The sequence below is a fragment of the Antechinus flavipes genome, chromosome 1 (assembly GCF_016432865.1).
Source record: "Antechinus flavipes isolate AdamAnt ecotype Samford, QLD, Australia chromosome 1, AdamAnt_v2, whole genome shotgun sequence".
Taxonomy (NCBI): Eukaryota; Metazoa; Chordata; class Mammalia; order Dasyuromorphia; family Dasyuridae; genus Antechinus; species Antechinus flavipes.
Window position 1 is genome coordinate 342,449,755 of NC_067398.1, and position 21,427 is coordinate 342,471,181.

The following is a 21,427-nucleotide window of genomic DNA, read 5'->3' on the forward strand; positions in this document are numbered from 1 at the left end:
GTCTCTGCTTAAACCCCAAAGATTGGCAAAACAGGCTGGGGGCGAGGACCCTGTATATCCTTTCCCTCCCCAACTCATAAGGAAACACTACAAATATCTTAACAGGCGTAGTTCAATTTATTCCTTGTTTATAAAAAAACATTTATGTAGTTGCCACAGCAGCTGCCTGAGTCCTCTGGACAGACACACGAGTATGAGTCTTCACAAGATGGTCAGTAAATTCCTGCAATTATAAAGCAAGCCTTAGTCACTATACTTAATAATCAATGGTTTATCAAATAATCAAAGTTTTAAAAATCACTTGTCAAATCCCATAAGAAACAGAGAGACCACAGTAGGTCAAGCTGTTGTCAAAGGGAATTCTTGTTTTCTCTCCTGTGTACGACAGTCACACCATACTTGGTCAAGTGCAACTGAGCAGAGCTAAGGAGATTGGAAGTTATTTTCCCAACTTCTACATCCCCCTCCCGCCCCACAAAATATCATGTCATACCTGATAGGGAGACTTGGTGAACACAGTCTCCTTCCACAAGTCTGGGGTTAGATAACTGTATGTTTTGGAAATGGCATCAAAGGTAGCTTTAGCTGTTGAAGGAAGAAGTTACATGTGATATAACAGTAAGTATCTTTCTAACCCAATTCATTCTTCCCAAGGCCTCAACTTGTGAATGTGAACTGAAACTCCACTTTTCTGTTCTAATCTTTAGCATTCCCTCTCAGTTCCCCAAAGCTATATTTTAAAATTATTATCAAACCTCTTATTTCACTTTGGCTTACCTATCTTTTAATCAATGACACAACAAATAGCTTATGTCTGACTAAAAACCATGGCATGAACCTCACCCCCATTCCCCAAATCCCAATTCCTACTCATGGACAGGCATTGCCCCATGTTTTTATATCATCTCTTTGCTGCCTTAGTATTTCCAGGTTGGTTACAGTGCTCATTTCAAATGTTATCTACAAAGCTTAATTAACCCAGGGCAGCTGGGTGGCACAATGGACAGAGCACCAGCCCTGAAGTCAGGCACTCAAACCCAGCCTTAGACACTTAATAGTCCCTGGCTGTGTGACCCCTGGACAAGTCACTTAATTAACCCCAATTACCTCAGGGAAAAAAACAATCCCAAATCATAGCTCTCAAATTGTGAACGTGCCTGCTTTACAATAGAATGCAAGTCTAACTTCACTGCAAAAGAAATTCATTTCCTCTCTTCTTGGGTTCTAAAAATCCATGGCTGTCAGTATAACTAAGAACAGTTTTAAAGATTACTAGAAAGTGCCAAATTTCTCTGCTAACCCTGGTAAAAACTATGCTGCTAGCATGAATATGTTAAAGTTCATTCACCAAAGTTGCCCAGAGTGGCAGTGCAGCCTCTTGCAGAAGTGTAGCAGTCATCAATTCCAGCCATCATTAGGAGTTTCTTAGGCACAGGAGCTGAGACAATGCCAGTACCTCTAGGGGCAGGAATGAGGCGCACCAGAACTGATCCACAACGTCCAGTGACCTGAAGACCATGTGAAAAGAGTTAGTGATGACCCACCTCTCCCCATCACACAAAAATAACAAAATTTTGTTACACTCTTCTCTTACCTTGCAGGGCACTGTGTGAGGCTTGCCAATCTTGTTTCCCCAGTAGCCACGTCTCACAGGAACAATGGACAACTTGGCAAGAATGATGGCACCACGAATAGCTGTGGCCACTTCCTTGGAGCACTTGACACCCAAGCCAACATGGCCATTATAGTCACCAATGGCCACAAAAGCCTACAAAAAAGTTGCCTTTAGATGAGCACATCTAAACTCCCCACATATAAACGTTAGCTTAGTGACTGCTAAGGTACGACACCACAATGGCACAAGGAACCTTTAAAAATATTTTTTGAAAGGCTTATCCCAGGATCATTTGAAGACAGGGTGTAAACTTTATTGCAAAAATCATAAATGTCTTAACTATCAGCCAATTGTGAGGTCCATAAAATGAGGCCTATGTTGGATCGATTTAACCCAAGTAGACAAATTACCTTGAACCTGGTCCGTTGTCCAGCTCTAGTTTGTTTTTGCACAGGCATAATCTTCAGAACCTCATCTTTCAAAGAGGATCCCAGGAAGAAGTCTATGATCTCAGACTCCTGTAAAAGATAAGATTAGCTTAGCTTCCTAGTTGAGGGAGAAAAAGAAAATGGCTATTAGATTTGGAATTCTGAGCCACAATTTACAAAAAACATTCCCTTCTATTTGGCTGGGGTGATTTACCCCAGTTCCAATAGACCTGTGATAGAGAACGCTATCTTCATCTAGGAGGACTATAGGGACTGAATGTGAATCACAACATAATTATTTTCACCATTTATGTTGTTTGCCTTTTCTTTCTCACCCCCCATCTTTTGGATCTGATTTTCTTGTGCAACATGATAAATATAGAAATGTTTAGAACTGTACATGCTTGACCTATATTGGATTACTTGTTTAAGAGGGAATGGGATTTTGAGACAAAGGTTTTGCAAGGATGAATATTAAATTATTTTTGCCTGTATTTTGAAAATAAAAAGCTATTGATTAAAATTAAAACCATTTCCTTCTAAACAATTCAATTTTAGTTTCAAATTAGATAAAATGCTTTACACACACACACTCATTTTCAGGTCAAGAAACTGGATTTCAGGAAGATACATCTTGGAAAAAAAAAATCAAAACTTATTAAATAATTACTGAGCCTGGGTCAAATCCACTTTTCCCCTGTTAAAATAGTTGGTGTCATTTTAGAGAGGAGGTACAATTTGCCAGCCATAGCAGGGCCAGTACACTGCCACTTTAACTTGGACAACTAATGGTGGGAGATTTCTTGGTAAAGACTCTAGGAAAGCTGCTAGAAAATGGCCCCCGCCACTACCCAGTGCCCAGTACCTTGATAGGAAGGGAGAAAAGATAGATCTCTTCCAAAGACTTGATCTTCATGTCCTTGACTAGCCGGCCCAGCTTAGTAACAGGAACCCACTAGACATATCAAGAGAAGCCCAGGTTACAGGTAGGCTGGGGGGGGAGGTGTGAAGAGAAATGCCCTTTTCCCAATTTTTCCACCCCTCTTCAAATTTCAAATGGACTCCCGGAACTTCAGCGGCAGAGTTTGGAGAAAGAAAACACAAGATTCAATTGGTGGGGGAGGGGGGCCGGGGAAGCAGTTCAGAAAATGGAAAGTATAGAAACTAACCTCCTTGTCTTCGGCCTTTCCTCCCCGGGCCCCGCGACCACGTCCCCGACCTCGGCCACGTCCCCGGCCTCGACCTCGGCCCCCACTGCCGAAGCCACCGCGGAAGCCACCTCGGCCTCCGACTCCGGGGCCCCCGGGGCCTCCCGCTCCTCCCGCAGCACCGGCGTCGTCCGCCATTTGCTGTGGGAAACAGGTCCTGATCACCAAAACTGAAAAGTACGCTTTGAGATTCCCTTCCTCCCAAACCCAGCCAGAAGTTCAGAAGAGCAGCAGAGGCCGCCCAATTCTCGCAGAAGCGCGGCAGCCTCCGACGGAAGCGGCGCCCAGACAAGGGAAGTGGGGCCCAACGAACGGCTGGACCAGCCGAGCGTCCTCCCGAGGCCCCAGCGGCGCCAAATATGCCCGGCCGCGATCTGCGGACCACAGTGACAGACCGATTCAAGCTGAGACACCTCTTTCTGGGGAAGCACGGCGCCGATGGCCGCGGATTCCCTCCCGTCCCCTTTCAGTAACTTCTTAACTACCCCACTCCTCACCCAGCTAGCGCAAAAACAAAAGGACACTCACGTGTTCACTGGAAGTAGAAGGCTGTCTCACCCTCAACGCGGCTTTTTATATGCAGCTAGTTCTCGCGATATCTTGTGGACCAGGAAACTCCAGTCCCTGAATTACTCATGAAACGGGAAGCGATTGTGATTGGTTAAATCACCCCTCCAACTTTTCTTCCCAAGGTGTGGTCTAACAGCTACGACCTAACGGAAGCTTTTGACCCGGAAACAGTCTTGGTACTCCGGAAATAGAATGTTAGCAGCATGAGTATAAATTTAGAGGGAGTTGGTTCCTATACTTCTTTCAGATTGAAGGTAGGACTTTGTGTATTTTGTGGGAATCCTTGTTATTCTTGGGAGGGTAGTTGTGGTCTCTTCCCCACCTTGCTGGGGAAGAGAGAACAGAAGATAACTAGTCTTCGCTTCGGCCTCGCGGGCACTCAGGCTTCCACCCCCTTACCTGGGCTCCGCGTTACGCTTGTAGTTTGGGGCTACAGGGGAAGGAGCTGAACCGGCGTCGTCTGAAAATCACCTGCGGCCTGCTTTTGTGGTCACGGGTGAGACCACGACGCCCACAGCCACCAGGGGTCTTTAAGCTTATCCCCCATAGACCGAGTGTGGGGGATAAAACCCAGGCCCCGACAAATGTCCCGGCGTGGTGGAGGCAGGGATCGGGCGTGGGGAAGGGGAAGTCGGGACTTCCACTAACTCTATTCTCATTTTCCAGCTCTTAGGAGATCCTAGCAGAACGAAGGCCCAGCTCATGGACAGATCTCTTGCGATCACTGAAAGCTGCTCTAAGCGGAGGCACCCGCAGCTAAGTAGAATGGACTTGCTGCTGTGTCTCCCAGAAGGACCCGGCACCATTTATCATCCACGTGGACTGTTCAATAGCCAAGATCAGAAGATGAGTCTAGCTAGAATCTAATTCTAATTTATCTGTGTATATGAAGTATCTAGTGTTTGCCAGATTTTGTACTAGTGATGAGGGTCGTGGCAGGAAAATGGGTTGTTCTCTTAGTTCTCCGTAACACCAAGTTAGGGCGGGTTCGCAGCGAGAAACGCTACACAAAAGACTATAATAAGAAAAGGCGCTTTAGTGGGCAATGTCAAAGAATTGCCAAGAGACATTTTCTCAGGGCTTACTTTTATACAGAAACAAAACAGTTTGGGTTTTGCATCCGAAAGGAACATACTTGAAATAGGGTGTGGGAAAAGAGTCTTTCTCCCAGGGAATGTAGGTTTTGCATCCAAAAGGTGCATAATGTGTGGGAAGAGAGTCTTTCCCAGGGAATGTAGATGCTCTTCTTGGCGAGGCTGTATTGTAAAAGGAAGTGACTCCTGACCACCCAGAGTCTGGGAGCAAATGGGAGAGGAGGCAAGCAGGCAGATGGCTAAGTGAATGAAGTGAGGAAGACCTGCGTTTAAATCCGCCTCAGACACTTAGTAAGCTATGTGATCTTCGGCAGATTGCTCTAAATCCACTGGAGAAGCAAGTGTCGAACCACTCCAAGTTTATTACTGTTATATTACCCTGCATAGTATGGGGTCCAGCCAATCAAGACTCACAAAACTGAACAATAGAAAAAAGATTGGGAGGAGCATAAACCATGAGATGACCAGAATTTTTTAGGTTTTTTGTTTTTTTGGTAATTTAACTTTGAAGGAAGCCTCAGGCATCTTATAGAAGTTGTGGAATATGTTTACACATTAGATTTAACAGGTATAACATTGGATTATTTGCCATCTGGGAGTGGGAGATAGGAGGGGAAAATTTGGAACACATGTTTTGAAAATAAAAAGCTTTAATTTAAAAAAAGGGAAGGGGAAGAAGAAAGGTTAAGAGCAGTTTCACAACACAATAAGCTATCTTTAAGTATAAAAATTGAATCTATTGTATATTAGAGACAATAGGAAACTATTGAAGCTTCTTGAACTCAGGATAATGATATGATAATGTTGATGTATGAGAAATATAAATTTGGTAGCTGTGTGTAAGGAATTCAGCTAGAGGGAGGCAAAGATAATAGGCTCCTGAATGAAGACAGTGGCAGTGTGAGTAGAAAGCAGGGGATAGATATGGCACAGGCTCCGATTTAATATATGCCCCTAAGGATAATGGAGAAGATAATTCTTCTAGTTGTTTTGAGTTAGAGGTGTGTATAGGGCATCTATCTGAGGTGATGAGAAACTAAATGAGTGTGGAGAAATTTGGAACAGAAGTTCTGAGTACCTATATAGAGAGGCTGGCTTTCATTGAGATTTAAGGAAAAAGAATTTTGTCTTGTTTTTTTTTCCCCCAGAACACTAATAAAGCTATGAATTGATTGAATGGGATTTGAAGTTTTTTTGTGTGTAAGAGTGGTACTTTCAATTTAACATGTTTTCCTATCACTATCTGGGTACTTGTTATCCCTGCTTCCACCTTCAGAAAAATTTAAAAGTCACAACCATTTCCATTTTCCCATTAGCAAAATGGGATTAAGAATTGTTTACTTCATAGTTCTAAGAAAACATAAGACACTTGATAGGGCCCCTCTATTTTACTATTCTTGCTTATTGGTTTACATGTCCCAAGTTTCTTCCCACTCCAGATCATGCTCTACTCAACTATTGAATTTCCTAAAGTGTAAGTCTGACTGTCATGCTTCCATTCAATAAACTACAATGGTTCCCTATTTAAGACCAGATACATAAGTCTGTCTGTAAAAGTCTTGTTTGTTCCCTCCTCAGTTGTTCTACTGAGATTATTTTAGACTGCTCAATTTTCTTTTGCTTTTGTAGCCCTGGTATTTAGCACAGAGTAAGTGCTTAAAATCCATATTTGCCTACATAACTAATGCCCTAAACTATAAGTCAAAAGTCCTTTTGAGTTTACAAAAACAGGGGTGCACCTGAACTGTATATTATGGAGGATTGAAGGTTTTGATAGTGAGAAAGTATTTCTTTATAGCCTGGGAACGGGGGAGACGAGGTCCATACAGTGTAAATATCTAACAGAGGTCCTTGTTCCAAATCTCATTTTTGCCATTACACAGAGGGGAAAGAACAGCAAAAATCAAAGCAATTAGTAGACTGATGTAGACACTAGATGTGGTAGGCAACAAAATTTGGTTTCGGTCATATGAATAATTCACAATGGCCACTCTCTTCAGCAAAAGGCAGGTTTATTTAAGGGAATAGGTTACAGACAAAAGGTGTAATGGACACCAGAAATGGTAAACGAGAGTTGGGAGAACATAGAAAGGAATTTTGTAAGTTCCTTAGTGGAACTTGCTATTTACCAAGAGAAAAGAAACCACATGAAATTGGGGCAGGCCCTTAGGTGGCTAAATCCTGAAAGGAACTTGGCACCCTAAAAACTAGCTGTAAGGAAGAAACGTGGGGTCAGAAGCATAGTGATGTTAGGAAAGACATGGCATAGGGGAAGAGAAAAGAGTAGCATTGACAGACAGGAGGACAATGAGTATGGCATGGACCATAAGATCTTACAGGGAAAATTTAGCCTCAGGGATATGATGTAATTTGGATTTTTGACTAAATTACCCCCAGTGGTTGGGATCACAGAACTAAACTGATCTCGATTAACAGAGCCTTATTCCTTCCTGTCTCTGGGAATAAAACTGATCAATTCTTCAGTTTCTGTCAACCACTCATTAGTATTTATGTGCTGCCATCCCTAGCAGAAATTAGGTCTGGAGTTTAGAGCAAATAACAAGGTCATAATAATTTAGATTATTTGTTTAGTAATTAATTTGGCTCATATATTCATAGACTTGAAACACAACAGGTCATCAGAAGTCTATAGTGGGGAAAAAGACTTTGAATTTGGTAAAATTAAAGACTGTATCAGTTCTTGGAAAAATCCTGAACTGTTTCTTCATCTGTAAAAAAGGTAAAATCAGTTCCTGCCCTCCCTCAAAAAGAATTATAAGAATAAGGTAAAATTATATAGGTAGAAGCAAATGATAACACCACTAATTGCAGCCTGATCTTGTCCTGTCCATTATGGGCTTCTGGTACCTAGGGAGAAAGGACAAGAACAGTCCTGACTGGGCACTGCTCCTAGGACTAAGGCTGTGATTGGTTGATAGTAGACAATGAGACTGTGATGTCAACCTGAATAGAGGTGTGTGAAATGGGCTCTCAGCCTGCCTCAGCTCAGTAGTGCTGCTGCCTAAGACCACAATCATGGTGAGTTCATGCCTTCTCTACTTCTGTTCTTTGTGAGAGGTCACATCCATTTTTTTTCTGTGTACATAACACCATAGTGAAGAGGGACAAAAGAAGGGGGAGTGGTTGCTGAGGGGCCAAGTCCTTTGGCTCAGGAGACTAAATAGCACCTTTTTTAGGGGATGCTGCTAGCATCCTAAATAGAATAGTGAGGTATAGGCCCTATTCAATCCATTAAAAAGTTTCCAGATTCTTGTCTACCTCAGTCTCTCACCTTTTCCCCAAAAGACATCTGGGTTCTAGGCCTGGTCTGTCTCACAATCTGCCAAGTGATCTCTGGCAATTTATTTCCCTCTCTGAACTGATTTCATTCTCTGTGTTATATTAATATATTTCCTTTCTATGCCCTTCCTCCCTTTGCAGTAAGCCTATAGAAAAGGAAAAAGCATAATACTATAGTGTTCAGAATAAGTGGGATGTAGTCCTTAGGCAGCCAGGTGTTACAGGGGATAGGGTGCTGGGCCTAGAATTAGGGAGACCTGAGTTCAAATAACATTCTCACACCCTAGCTGTGTGAACCTGCCTATGTCATTTAACTGTTTGCCTCAGTTTCCTCACCTATAATTAGCTGGAGACAAATGGTAAACAGCTTCAGAAAATGGGATTTTAAAGAGTTGGATAGGGCTGAACAACATTTTAGGAGTCTGGATCTGATGTTAAGAGAAGTTTTACTAATTTAATTGATGATCACTGCTAGTCTGTGTTTGAATGAATGGAGGGGTATATGAATGGTCTGGTCAGAGATGACAGGCTTCCAGAAAGGCAATGTGACCGTGACCTCAGTACTCAATCCTGGAGCATGTGATTTGAGCTTATCCAAGCCCCCTTAGTGCAAGATAACTAAAGAACAAGCCCTGAAAAGGGTTGGCCAGAAAATGGATATGTTTCAGTTTATCCCAATTACCTCTTAGTAGAGTTGTTTATTGGGTAAGTGCCTGCCTTTTAGTGAATTTATTTAACATGTCTTCAAAGATTAGAGACTGAGTATTTAAGGGCTGGATTCCTTCTGGGAAAGGAGGGTGGGCTCTCTTGGACTGACATCAGACAACCAGCCTCCTGCTTGATGCCCCACTGGGAGAAGAGAGGTAGAAGAGAAAACTATCATCTCCTGGTCACTAATCCTATATCTTTGTTCTGTTTTTGCTTGGGGTGAATTTCCAGAGTGGTGGGTATGATCTCAACCTCTTTGCCAGCCCCCCAGACTGTGCCTTGCTATGTTCTGTCTGCCATGGGGTGCTCAAGCGACCAGTGAAACTGCCATGTGGTCATATCTTCTGCAAGAAATGTATCTTAACCTGGCTGGCAAGGTAGGATATGCAGTCTCAATCCCAACTCTGGGAATGAGTGTAGACATTTTTACTTATAGGTTAAAAACAGGGCAAGAACTTATCTTTAAGTTCCCACTTCAAGAATTACACAAAAAATTCTCATTAGGAGGGATTCTCTTTACTCCAAACAATATCCTCCTCTCACTCCCTCCCTCAAATCCTAATCCATCATCCTTCACCCTCAGCTTCCCTTTGCTTTCAATATGGAGAGGAGAGACGAACTTGAGATGCTCCCTCAATGTATTTTCTGCTAGCTAATAAGCTACCACATTACAGAGGGTTAAGGTAACATATGTCCAGGTTACTTGTGGTGGATATGGACTATTAACTGAAGAACATGCCTGAAAATCTGGTCCTGTTGACTCCTTATCTCTACCAGACAAAAGACATGTCCTTGCTGTCGGAAAGAAGTGAAGAGAAAACTGATGGTCCAGGTACACAAACTGAGAAAAACCATTGGCCGCCTGCAAGTCAAGGTATGGCAGGACTCACAAAACAGATCAGGGAGCTGCTTCTCTGTCCCTTTTCAAGGGGCAGAGGAGGAGAACAAAACAGGTGCGGGTGTGGCAGAAACCATCCATACTGGGAGGGGGCTGGGGGAACAGATACAGAAAACCACTGCTTCCCGTGCAGCCTTTGGAAGCACATTGATTTGATCCAGGTGTCAGGAAAAGCTAATCATCAGTTAAGAAGTGGCTGGACTTGAATTTAAGCTACTCACTGATCTTATTTTTTGCCTCTTGTCTTTTTTCTGATCACCGTGTTTCCCCTCCTTCTCTTGTCTTGCCTATTTCTCTCCCCTCCCCATCTCCACCTTTCTCTTCTCTGTCTTTATGTCCCTTTGCTGTCTCTGTGTCTGTACAGTGTAAGAATTCCCAGGCTGGCTGCTGTGTCACTTGTCCCCTGTCCCAGCGTAGGATCCACCTGGACTCCTGCCCTTTTGAGCTCACCCCCTGCCCTAATGCAGGCTGCATGGCCAGGGTGCAACGGGCAGCCTTGGGAGAACACGGCCGGAGCTGTGGGCACAGCCAACAGCAGCGCTGCCCCCTCGGCTGCGGGGCCACACTCACAGCTGTTGAAAGGGAGAGCCACAATTGCTATCAGGAGCTCCGAGAGGCGTGGGGCCGCCGGAGAGCACAGGGTCGGGCCCTGGTCTCCCGCCTTCGACACCGAATGAGGCGGATCCACCGGGCCACAAGCCTCATCCGAAGGCAGCTGACCCGGCTGGAGACCTTCCTGGAAGAGGAGGAAGAAGAAAGCATGGATGTATCCAATAACAACACTGAGGCCACCAGGGCTGCTGTGTAATGCCTGCCCAGCTGGATGGATCAGGACTCCTGCCCAGATCCCCTCCCCTGGGGCTGACCTTCCCCAGGGAAAACTGGGGAAGACCAGGCTACTATGACTGTAAATAGAGAAGGATGAATAAAAGTGGAGCCCAAGGGGTCCCAAGCCTTGTTCTTCAGCTTTGCCATAAGCCCTGTACCCCATTCCACACCCACAGGGCACTCCAAGTTATATTTCCCTCAAAGAATTCATCTTCTCTGAGAAAACTACTCTACCCTCATGTCCTGCAGCCTTGAGAAGTACTGTTCTTCCCAGGGAGCTGTCTATACTGCCCAGAGATTTTAACAATAGTATTACCTATAGATGCCATTTACCATACTAGTTCAAGTTTTATTTGCTGCCACAAGCCTGACAATATGACAAACATGATCATCCCCATTTTGCAGATGAAAAATTTTTCCCTTGATCACACGATTAACGTGTTGAAGCAGGGATTCAAATTTGGGTCTCATTTGTGGCTCAGTAGCCTGAAACATCTTTTCCTTCCTCCACTGACCTGTCTACATTGCTGAAAGTCTCTTATATGGTCTAGACATGATATATCCATCAAGCTCCAATACTGCTCTGGGGCATTGCCCTATCTACAACCTGTCCCCTAAACTTGTGTCTTATGCTACTTCCATATATTAGGATCTTCATGGCTGTCTTCATGCACCCTATTTTTGGTACCCTGATATATACCCCTCTTCTACAAAGCCCCCAAATAAGGTCCCTAACAGCAGTGTTAACTGGACAGTGCAGATGACCTCCCAATTTAAAAATTTAACAATGGTATAGTAGTAAAGGTTAGGGTCATGGTGAGAGAGTTTGTGAGAGGTTTTAGTATGACATGACAGTGATTGAATTAAGTAGAACCAGGATTTAGGCTGGTTATGAAAGAAAAAGAATCTGACTTGTCAGCATTTGAAGTATTGCTACCCCATGTTTCAGAGCTGAGCTGGGAGATTGGGCACACCTCCTCCCCACCTACTCCCAGGAACGCATAGCTGGCTTTCGGAGAAACATTGAGAATGGGGGGTCTGTTAAGAGTTTAAGGAGGAAAACATGTACAAGCTGGAACATATTCTGGGAAAAGGAGACTAGTAAGTTAAAAAGACTTGAAACTGCCCCATGATACAGGATTTAACCCTTTTTGTTTCATTGACCATTTGGCAGCATGGTGAAGGTTATAATCTGTTTTTAAATGCATAAAATTCACCAGATTCCAATTCATATTGAAAATGGTTATCCCAATATTTTTAAGTTCATGGATGCTAGACTACAATTTGAAAAGTAGGCTTCTGAATCGAGTGGATCCGAACATTCTTCAGGTTATTTGCATAGCAAACACTGAAGAGGGATTAGATTTGTTCACAAAATGTAGAACCTAGGACCAGGGACGGGAAGTTATAAGAACACAGATGATCTCGGGTTTATTTAAGGAGTAACTCCCTAAGAGGCCAGGCACTGCGCTAAGCAGCTGGCAGTATGTAGCTAAGAATTCACGCTCGGATCTTCCCGTGTCCAAATCCGACGCTGTAGCGCCCCCTAGCGGCGTAATGAGCTGAAGGTTCTGGGCCAGTGGAATCTCCGAGGTCCGGCCCGGAGAGGGAGAATGTGTAGTTTGTTTCTGCTAGGTTCGTAGCCCGTCTCCAATGTAAGGCTACTCCAACATCATAACCATCAAAGCTGCTCCATCTATACTGCCCCGAGAACCCTCCCATCCGTCATGCACGCACATCGCTGCCCACACAGCCTCCTTCTCCTGGCCCTGTCTATACCGCAGTATGGGGGCCAGGAAAGGGTATCTCGAAAGCAACCGCTCCCACCATTCACGAAATAACCTCCGCAAAAAACCGCCTCCGGTGACGCGACTCGGTGACGCCATCATGGCGCGCCGGAAGCAGGAGCCCCACGATTCGCTATTTTGCCGCACGTGCGAGCTCCGGCGTTCCGTCGCTGGGCAGCCGCAGGCGGGGCCAGGTCTGGGACCGGGACCGGCACCGGAATGGCGGAGACTGCCGGGACAGGCGCCCGCGGGTTGCGCTTCAAGAGCAAGTGAGGAGCCTATTAGGAACAAGCCAGGAAGGGTCTCTGACGGAGCTTGGGGTTGAGCAGTGGGGAAGGGTGTCCAGGGGCAGAAGTCGGGGAGCCGGGGAGAAGGGGGGACGGCGAGGCCATCTCTCAGCGTGGCATTTCCTCTCCCCACAGCTACGTGGTACAGCGGCGAATCGAGCCTTTCTATAAAGGAGGCAAAGTCCAAGTATGAGCCCTGAGGCGGGGGGCGCGGGAGGGATGGCCCGGTGGGAGGCTGATCCTTTGGTAACTGAGGGGGCGGGGCCGAGGGTCCCCATTTCCCTCCTCACTCTCTTCTCCCTCCCCTGTCAGGCTTCCGGAGATGGACAGCTCCTTTTCTGCGTCTGCGGCTCTGGCGTCAATGTTGTGGACGCCACTTCCGGGAACCTCGTGAGGACCCTGCAGCAGGTGAGTGCGAGTTCCGTAGAGTCCCCGATGGGGGATGGGGGAGATGCTGCTGGAGACCTTCCAGCTCTTCCTCTCAGTCTCATCTGTAAAAAGGGTAAAAATCTGTAAAGAGGGCAGCCCCACCTGCTTCACCGGTTGCTGTGGTGATCCAATGAGATAACATGTAAAGTGCTTTTCAAACCTGAAAATGCAATTTTTGTTATCACTTTAAAGTCACGTCTAATTCAAAACCTCATGTGAGATTTTCTTGACAAAGATACTGGGGAGTGGTTTCCCATTTCCTTATGAGGAAGTGGAGGCAAACAGGGTTTCCTTGCCCAGAATCACATAATTAATATGTATCTGAGACTGGATAGGAACTCCGATTTTTCTAACTCCCGCCCGGCTCTCTATCCACTGCATCACCTCCCTGCCCAAGGTGATTAGCTATATTATAACATACACCCTTTTTTCTTCCTAAATCTCTCTTCAACTTGTGCCATATTCTCCTGTCTTTTTTTCCTCAGGAAGACCAAGAGACCATCACAACCTTTGATCTCAGCCCCAACAATGAGGTGCGTGTGGTGGGGAAGGGAGAGATAAAGGGGAATTGCTTCCAGGACCCCTGATCCTAACCTCTATCTCTTTTCTTTACCAGATTTTAGTGACTGGGAGCCGTGCATTATTACTGACTCAGTGGGCCTGGCGGGAAGGCAATGTCACACGGGTTTGGAAGGCTATACACACAGCACCTGTGGCCTCCATGGCTTTTGACCCAACATCCACACTGTTGGCTACAGGTAACCAGTCAATAGACATTTACCCACCACTTGCTGTGATAAATATTGGAGACAGAAAGACAAAAGTCCTGTTTTCAAAGACTTTACAATCTAGCCAGGGAAGTCAGTATGTACAAATATGCAAAATAGATACAAGATAATTTTGGAGAGCAGACACTAGCAGTTGGAGAGATCAGGAAAAGTTTCATGTAGAAGCCTTGAAAATACATAGGAATAAGTGAATTTGGGGCCTAGAAGGTAGCCAGTGCAAAAGCAAAGAAACAAGAGAGAGAAGAATGTGTCCTATTCAAGGAACAGCCAAAAATTTAGTTTAACTGTGCCATAGAGTTTGCCAAGGAGAGTAATGTAAAATAAAGGTAGAAAAGAGATTGAGGTTAGGTTGTGAAAGATTTAAAAAATGACAAATGGAAGTATTTATATTTGTTTCTTGAAGCCATAGGAAATAACTGGAGTTGAAAGCATGATATCAAATCTGTACTTAAGAAAAATAATTTTGGAAGGTGAATAGAGGATAGGAGTGGGGAAAGAGCATGCCGAAAGAAATTAGTGGATTGTTGTAATAGTTGAAGGGGAAGTATGAGAATTCCTTGAGCTGGGTTAGGGGCTGCATAAGTTAGAGAAAAAGAGCATGAATGTCAGATGTTTTGTGGCGATAGAATGAATAAGATTTAGCAGTATTAGTATTAGAATACGGAGTTAAGGTGTACACTGAAGGGAAAAGTTGTAAAGGGCTGAAACTCTTTGAGTTCATGCACTGAGGACGGACAAAGGAGCAGTTAAGGCTAATTACCTTGGATTGGACAATACTCTATTAGCATATGCTTGGAAAATGGCCCTTCTCATTATTCTGTGCTGATTCAATCTTTTGGTGTATACAGAGAATTATGGGAAGGATGAGGGGGTGGAGTAAGACAAGCCAGAGTCACTTGGGCAGTGGAGGTGGAAAAGAAAGGTCTGTGGAGATCCTGTGTCCATTCCTTTCACTTCTACCCCTAAAGACTAAGAATAAAAACCAAGGACTTTTGCTTATCCTGACTCTGGCTGATTCTAAGGTATCCAGGGTGCTAACTCAGTCTTCACAAAAAGTGGTGGAACCTTTAGCCAAAACAGGGAAATTCAGAAGAGGTAAAAACAGGATAAGATTATTAGTTCTTTTTTGGCCTTAATGAATTTAAAGTACCCACTGATACTTTAGTTTTAACTAGTTTAACAGTTTGAAATGTCTCATAGAAAGACAACTGGTAATATGTTGTCAGCCTCAGAAGAGAATAGAGAGCTGCACAGGTAGATCTTAGTATGTAGCAGAGAAATGATCCGAGTGCTCATTAAGTGGTCACTACAAGAAAAGATTCCAGGTTGTAAATTAGAGTCTTGGAGAATATTCACCATCATGGGATGTGGTATAGATGAAGGGGAAGGGAAGGGTTTTGCTGAAGAAAATAGGAAGGGCTGACATCAAAAATATTTAAAAGATGAGGTTGACCTTGGTGGGGGTAGGGAGGACGTCTGCCTTTTCATCAGAAGAGAGTGGGGAGGGGCAGCTAAGTGACAAATTGGATAGAGCACCTGCTCTGTAATCAGGCATCTAAATTCAAACCCATCTTCAGATAATTGACACTAGCTGTGTGGAGTAAGTCGCTTAATTCCAATTAATTCTCCAAAAAAGAGAGAGAGAATGAGGGTTAATATCAAAAGGTTATGAAAAAGAGAAGTTGATATCCTTAAGTGTCAAGATTGGGGGAGTGGGAGGGAAGTATAGGAGGCTTACAGGAAAGAAGTTTGGAAGAGCCTAGGGAGTGGAGCAGAGAATTCATTAGAGAAGAGTACAAGGATCACCTTGTTAAAATAAAGTCACAATTGAGATATGATAGCAAATTTGAACTGGACCATGTCCAGGAGTTATGGGATTCTCTAGGGCCATTCCCCAGAATAAGAATGGAGAAAGGGAATGATGGAAGTTATCCATGATCAGGGATTAATAAGACTTGAATGCCAATAAAACAATATGTATCCCCAAAAAGTTTGGAGGGGGAATTTCAAACTTCTTCATCTCTTTTCATTTTGTCCCCCAACCCCATATTGCTCTCTTTTTCTCCGTAGGTGGCTGTGATGGAGCAGTGCGTGTCTGGGACTTGGAACGAAGATATGGTACCCACAACCTACGTGGCTCCCCTGGAGTTGTCCAGTAAGTCCTGGGTTCAACCCATTTTACAGATGGGGTCATCAAACCTGGGAACTGGGGGAATTGAGTCTGAGAGCCAAAGTTGTGACTTCTGTCTGATCCTCCCCAGCCTTGTGGCCTTTCATCCAGACCCCAAACAGCTCCTGCTCTTCTCTTCTGCCATGGACTGCACGATTCGTGTCTGGGGTCTTCAGACTGGAACCTGCCTGACCATGCTAAGCAGCCACTACAGCACAGTCACTTCACTGGCCTTCAGCAGTGATGGCCACACCATGGTCAGGTCAGTGGCTCAGGAAGAACCTTATATCTGCATCTGGGGTTTGGTAAGAGGAAGTCCCTTTTCCTGGACATAGAGAAAGGGATGGGTACTGAGTGTGTTCAGACATTGACTGGGCTCTCCTATTCTCCTGTTAGCTCTGGCCGGGACAAGATCTGTACTGTGTGGGACTTGAAGACTCAGAAATCAGTGAAGACAGTCCCTGTTTTTGAGGTGGGTCTGGGTGTCAGGAGGGGAAGAGACACATCGGATCAGGCCCAGAGTGACTGATTCTCCTGATCCTCTTTCTCAGAGTGTGGAGTCTGTGGTGCTGCTTCCAAAAGGGGAGGCCCCTGCCCTGGGTGTGAACACCTCGGGGCTGCACTTCCTCACAGCTGGAGAGCGGGGTGAGTAGGGGTTCCTGGTGGGGTGGGCCTCGTGCATGGCCCAGTTTTGGGGGTGCCCTGGTTTCATCTCCATGGTGCTGCAGCTGTTCCCAGTTCTCCGTCTCTGATCTGTTTCTCTCCATGTCTGAAGTATCCCCTTTGTGTGTGTCTGGTCTAGGAGTGCTCCGGGTCTGGGAGGCTGAGTCTGGGAACTGTGTGCACACCCAGAAGCCTGTTGTCGGTGAAGGCGGCCCTGGGCGGGAGGTCACGCACTGCTCCCTGATCCCAGCTGCCGGGCTGGTCATGGCTGTCACGGCCGAGCACAACATCCTCCTCTATGAGGCCCACACCCTTCACCTTCACAAACAGGTGGGTCTTGCCGACCTTCATGTCAGAGGCAGGGAGGGGGCAGGGGGCAGCATCCCTGCATTCATTTGCTTCTCTCCCTGCCCAGTTTGCTGGCTATAACGAGGATGTGTTGGATGTGAGGTTCCTAGGCCCTGAAGATTCCCACATCGTTGTTGCCACAAATAGCCCTCGACTGAAAGTGTTTGAGTTGGAAACATCTGATTGCCAGATCCTTTGTGGGCACACGGGTAAGCCCTGACCTCCCTTAGTGTTTCTGAGCCACCTTGGACCCTCTCGTTTCCTCTGATGATCCCGGATTTGGGGGGCCAAGTCATTTCCTCTTTGTTAGCCTCAATTTCCTTATATGTAAAATTAAGTGGGTGAATTAGATCCATTAGGTCCTAGACCATTATGTGTGAGCCTCTGATCTTCAGCTTCTTTTCTCCCCACAGACATAATCATGGCTTTGGATGTTTTCCGGAAAGGCCGGCTGTTTGCCAGCTGTGCCAAGGTGAGGACTGCCAGGGAGATGGGGAGGAAGGAGATGGACCACATTTCACCATATTAACTGTTGTTCACTCCCTCCACTTCCTCCATCCCAGGACCAGACTGTGCGCATATGGAAAATGAATGTCAGTGGGAAGGTGCATTGCGTAGCCCATGGCTCTGGCCACACCCATGGCATCGGCACCATCAGCTGCTCCAGGTATTGCACATGAGCCCAGGACCCGCTTAGATCAGGCCTAGAAAGGGAAGCTCAGCTCATCTTGCTTCATCATGAGTGCCCCCCTCCCCTCCCTCTCCATGTACAGAGAGTTCTCAGTCTGAAAAAAGACTGAAAATAAAAAAGGCTTACCCTGAACCTCTCCTTTAGAAGCTCATCATGTGAGAAGACAGAATGAAACAGCAAATAGACAGTGCTTCTGCCCTCAGCTCAGTGCTGAGAGGAAGACAGGACTTAGACACAGGAGAATGAGAAAATGGGGCACAAACAAAGTCTGAAGGTGTGTGACTTGGGCTCTGAGAGACAGGGACTCCAGCAGAAAGCTGCTGTGGGCTGGTGCCGTTGGGAGCGAAGGGGTTCGGGCTGGCTTTGGAAAGACAGATGAAGAGGAAGAGAATGAAGGAGTTTATTAATGTCTTAGAAAAGAAAAAAATGATTCAAACAAAGGTATGGAACCAGAAAAATGCCAAGTATTCAGAAATAACGAGTCGTCCAACTGGACTAGAAGGCACTTGAAGTAGAGGCTTCATATAAAAAGAGATGGATTGAGGCCAGACTGAGTTAGAATAGAGAGCTAGGTTGGGACTCGGCAATACCTGAATTCAGATCCTGTCTCAGACACTTGCCAGCTCCGTAATCTTTATGAAATCATTCATCTCTATCCCTCAATGTTCTGTAAAATAGGGATAATATTAGCACTTATGTCCCAGAGTGGTCATGAGGCTAAAATGAGATGATGTCTGTAAAATACTTTATAAATCTTAAAGCACTGTATAAAAGTTGTTACTGTTGTTGTACCCACTTCCCTCAGAGCAGTGTAAGGTAAAGGTAGGGACAGGGCTTAGGAGCCTGTTACAGTCCTGCTTCTAGTCAAGATTACATGACCTGGGTTAGGGTAAAGGCTGTGGGAATGGAGAGGAGGCTACAGAGGCAGAAGGCATCATGATTTGTGCTTCTTTGCTCTCCTGATGTCAGGCTGAAGGAGGCCTTCCTGGTGACGGGGAGCCAGGACTGTACAGTAAAGCTCTGGCCCCTTCCTGAGGCCGTGACATCCAAGAAAATGACCCGAGACCCCAGCTGTGATCCTATTCCCCTCCAGGCTCAGGCCACCCAGCGGGCCCATGACAAGGTAACACCAGATGGGAGTCTGCGTCCTGGGGACTGGGAAGAGCCACCGTCTCTGCCCCAGCCCCAAGCCCCCTTCTTCTCTCTCTAGGACATCAACAGTGTGGCCATATCTCCAAATGATAAACTGTTGGCATCAGGGTCCCAGGACCGAACAGCCAAGCTGTGGTCCCTGCCTGACTTCTCCCTGCTGGGAGTCTTCTCAGGTCACCGGCGAGGCGTGTGGTGTGTTCAGTTCTCCCCCATGGACCAGGTGCTGGCAACAGCCTCCGCCGATGGCTCCTTGAAGCTTTGGAGTCTGCAGGACTTCAGTTGTCTCAAGGTAATACTCCTCAGCCCAAACCCTTCAGGCGTCCGGAGTGGGTGAAGCTGGGCCTGTGCCGCGGCTCTGCTCCATGTCCCCTTCCCTCTGTGTCATCCCCAGACGTTCGAGGGTCATGATGCGTCTGTGCTGCGGGTGACTTTCGTGAGCCGAGGGACGCAGTTGCTGTCCAGGTGAGTTGGGACGGAGGGCCGGGCTGGGCTCCTGCTCAGGGAGCTCTGACCGGGGCTCTGATGCCGCTTCCTCGCTGCAGCGGCTCCGATGGCCTGCTCAAACTCTGGACTATCAAGACCAACGAGTGTGTGCGGACGCTGGATGGGCATGAGGACAAGGTGTGGGGGCTGCATTGCAACCGGCAGGATGAGGAGGTGGTGACCGGAGCCAGTGATGCCCGGATCCTGCTCTGGAAGGTGGGTGAGAGCCTGGCTTTCTGCGATCGGGCCCGGGGGGAGGGGTAATCTCTCCTTGGCCTCTTCCCTGGGCTGAATGACTCTGTTTCCAGGATGTGACCGAGACAGAGCAGGCAGAAGAGCAGGCCAGGCAGGAGGAACAGATCCTGAAGTAAGTCCCAAGGGTGATAAAGGCAGCCATCCCAGAGCCTAACTGGCCTCTCATCCCCTCCTTCCTCCACCCTTGCCCTCCCCCCAGCCCTTCCCACTGATTCTCTATCTCTCCCCAGGCAGCAGGAGCTCTCTAACCTTCTCCAAGAGAAGCAGTACCTTCGGGCTCTGGGCCTGGCTATCTCTCTGGACAGGCCACATACTGTGCTAACAGTTGTCAAAGGTCAGTGACTTCAAAGGGCTGGAAAGTCCCAGAAGGGAAGGGGAAGGCAGTGGCTTGGGGAGTGATTGAGGTTGAGGTAGATGTCAATCCCCAGCTTTTTCTTTTCCTGGACTTGCCCTCCCTGCCCAACATAGCCATCTTGAAGGACACTGAGGGTCCTAAGAAGCTGGAGGAAAAGGTGCTAAGGCTCCGGAAGGACCAGAAAGGTCAGTGCTCATCAGCCCCGAGCCCAGCAGGGCCTTTGAGGGGTGGGGAGAGGGGGAGGAGAAACTGAGCTGGTCCCTGACCTCTTCCCTGGCCTGTTCTCAGAGGCCCTGTTGAGATACTCAGTCACGTGGAACACAAATTCTCGCCATTGCCACGAAGCACAAGCTGTGCTGGGTGTGCTGTTACGGCATGAGAACCCTGAAGAGCTGCTGGCCTATGAGGGAGTCCAGGCTGCCTTAGAGGCACTGCTGCCCTACACTGGTGAGTGACTGGGGCACTGCACTGGGGAATGGCTTTTGTGGAGAGGGAGGTGCTCAGTCTGCAGCCTGTCAGTGCATGATGTAGGGGCAAAATCTGTCCTCAACTCTCTCTCCTTCTCTTCCTCCCTCCTCAGAGCGACACTTCCAGCGGATCAGCCGGACACTGCAAGCTGCCATGTTCTTGGACTTTCTATGGCAGACTATGAAGCTCCCTGAGACCTCAGCTTCCCCTGCCCTACAACCTTTGTAACATTTTGTATAAAATTTAGTCAAACCTCACAAAGATTTCCCTTATCTGGGACTCAATGCTTCCTTGCCTGATCAAAAGGGTCAACTTCACAAACCTTCCCAAGTATATCCACAGGATTCATCTCCTGGATGGCCCTGAAACATGGGCCAGACTTGGGGACAGAGCTCCTTGAACCCCTTGAGTTGTATGGGGTGGTATAGGGATGTGTGTCTGCCTGTTTTCTTCATTTTGTGCGTCTCAGAATACAAGCTATGTTTTGGGGGAGATAAAGGCAAGAACCTGGGTCTGTTCAAGAGAATTCACAACCGGGAGAAGGGTGAGAATGTCAGTGGGTAGGTCATTCTGTTTGGAGTCGGAGTATTTCCTGGGTGATCTTCAACTCTGTGCTCCCTTTTACAAAAAACGAGGTTAGGCTAGATGGTGTCTGCTCTAAATCTATAATCCAGGCCCTTCCCTCAGGGAATGCATGCTCTGGGTGGAACACTGGACAGAAAGCAGCCTGAGTGTGCCAAGATCTGAGAGAGAGAGAGAAACACACACATCATGGGTCTGAGTTAGCTGGAAGGGGGACCCAAGAGACCATCCAATACCGTCCTCATAAATGGCTTGACTGAGGTTGTAAGGGCAGAAGATTGTAAGAGTAAGATTTGAATTCGGCTCTTTTTCGGTGATGC

At 46.5% G+C, this 21,427-nt stretch overlaps 3 protein-coding genes and 2 non-coding genes across 5 annotated transcripts; 3 read left to right on the forward strand and 2 right to left on the reverse strand.

The window, feature by feature from the left end:
• Positions 1-98: 98 nt before the first annotated feature.
• On the reverse strand, positions 99-3,409 carry RPS2 (ribosomal protein S2). The gene is made up of 7 exons (XM_051969477.1): positions 3,213-3,409; positions 2,909-2,998; positions 2,026-2,133; positions 1,595-1,768; positions 1,349-1,508; positions 494-585; positions 99-223 (listed from the first exon to the last, which is right to left on the reverse strand). The coding sequence occupies exons 1-7, from the start codon at positions 3,387-3,389 to the stop codon at positions 143-145; spliced, it is 882 nt and encodes a 293-aa protein (XP_051825437.1). The 5' UTR covers positions 3,390-3,409; the 3' UTR covers positions 99-142.
• LOC127546092 (small nucleolar RNA SNORA64/SNORA10 family) lies at positions 300-433 on the reverse strand. The gene has a single exon (XR_007949953.1). It is a non-coding gene; the product is annotated as a small nucleolar RNA SNORA64/SNORA10 family (small nucleolar RNA).
• An 867-nt stretch (positions 3,410-4,276) lies between the features above and the next one.
• LOC127546144 (small nucleolar RNA ACA64) lies at positions 4,277-4,407 on the forward strand. The gene has a single exon (XR_007949995.1). It is a non-coding gene; the product is annotated as a small nucleolar RNA ACA64 (small nucleolar RNA).
• A 3,436-nt stretch (positions 4,408-7,843) lies between these two features.
• On the forward strand, positions 7,844-10,767 carry RNF151 (ring finger protein 151). The gene is made up of 4 exons (XM_051969478.1): positions 7,844-7,954; positions 9,155-9,300; positions 9,701-9,797; positions 10,186-10,767. The coding sequence occupies exons 1-4, from the start codon at positions 7,952-7,954 to the stop codon at positions 10,627-10,629; spliced, it is 690 nt and encodes a 229-aa protein (XP_051825438.1). The 5' UTR covers positions 7,844-7,951; the 3' UTR covers positions 10,630-10,767.
• A 1,824-nt stretch (positions 10,768-12,591) lies between these two features.
• On the forward strand, positions 12,592-20,786 carry TBL3 (transducin beta like 3). The gene is made up of 22 exons (XM_051969481.1): positions 12,592-12,705; positions 12,859-12,910; positions 13,036-13,131; positions 13,638-13,685; positions 13,769-13,910; positions 16,011-16,095; positions 16,202-16,372; positions 16,507-16,582; positions 16,662-16,755; positions 16,913-17,103; positions 17,189-17,330; positions 17,535-17,593; positions 17,685-17,788; positions 18,782-18,935; positions 19,023-19,253; positions 19,356-19,426; positions 19,507-19,663; positions 19,756-19,814; positions 19,933-20,036; positions 20,171-20,242; positions 20,346-20,504; positions 20,638-20,786. The coding sequence occupies exons 1-22, from the start codon at positions 12,656-12,658 to the stop codon at positions 20,751-20,753; spliced, it is 2,433 nt and encodes an 810-aa protein (XP_051825441.1). The 5' UTR covers positions 12,592-12,655; the 3' UTR covers positions 20,754-20,786.
• Positions 20,787-21,427: the final 641 nt, after the last annotated feature.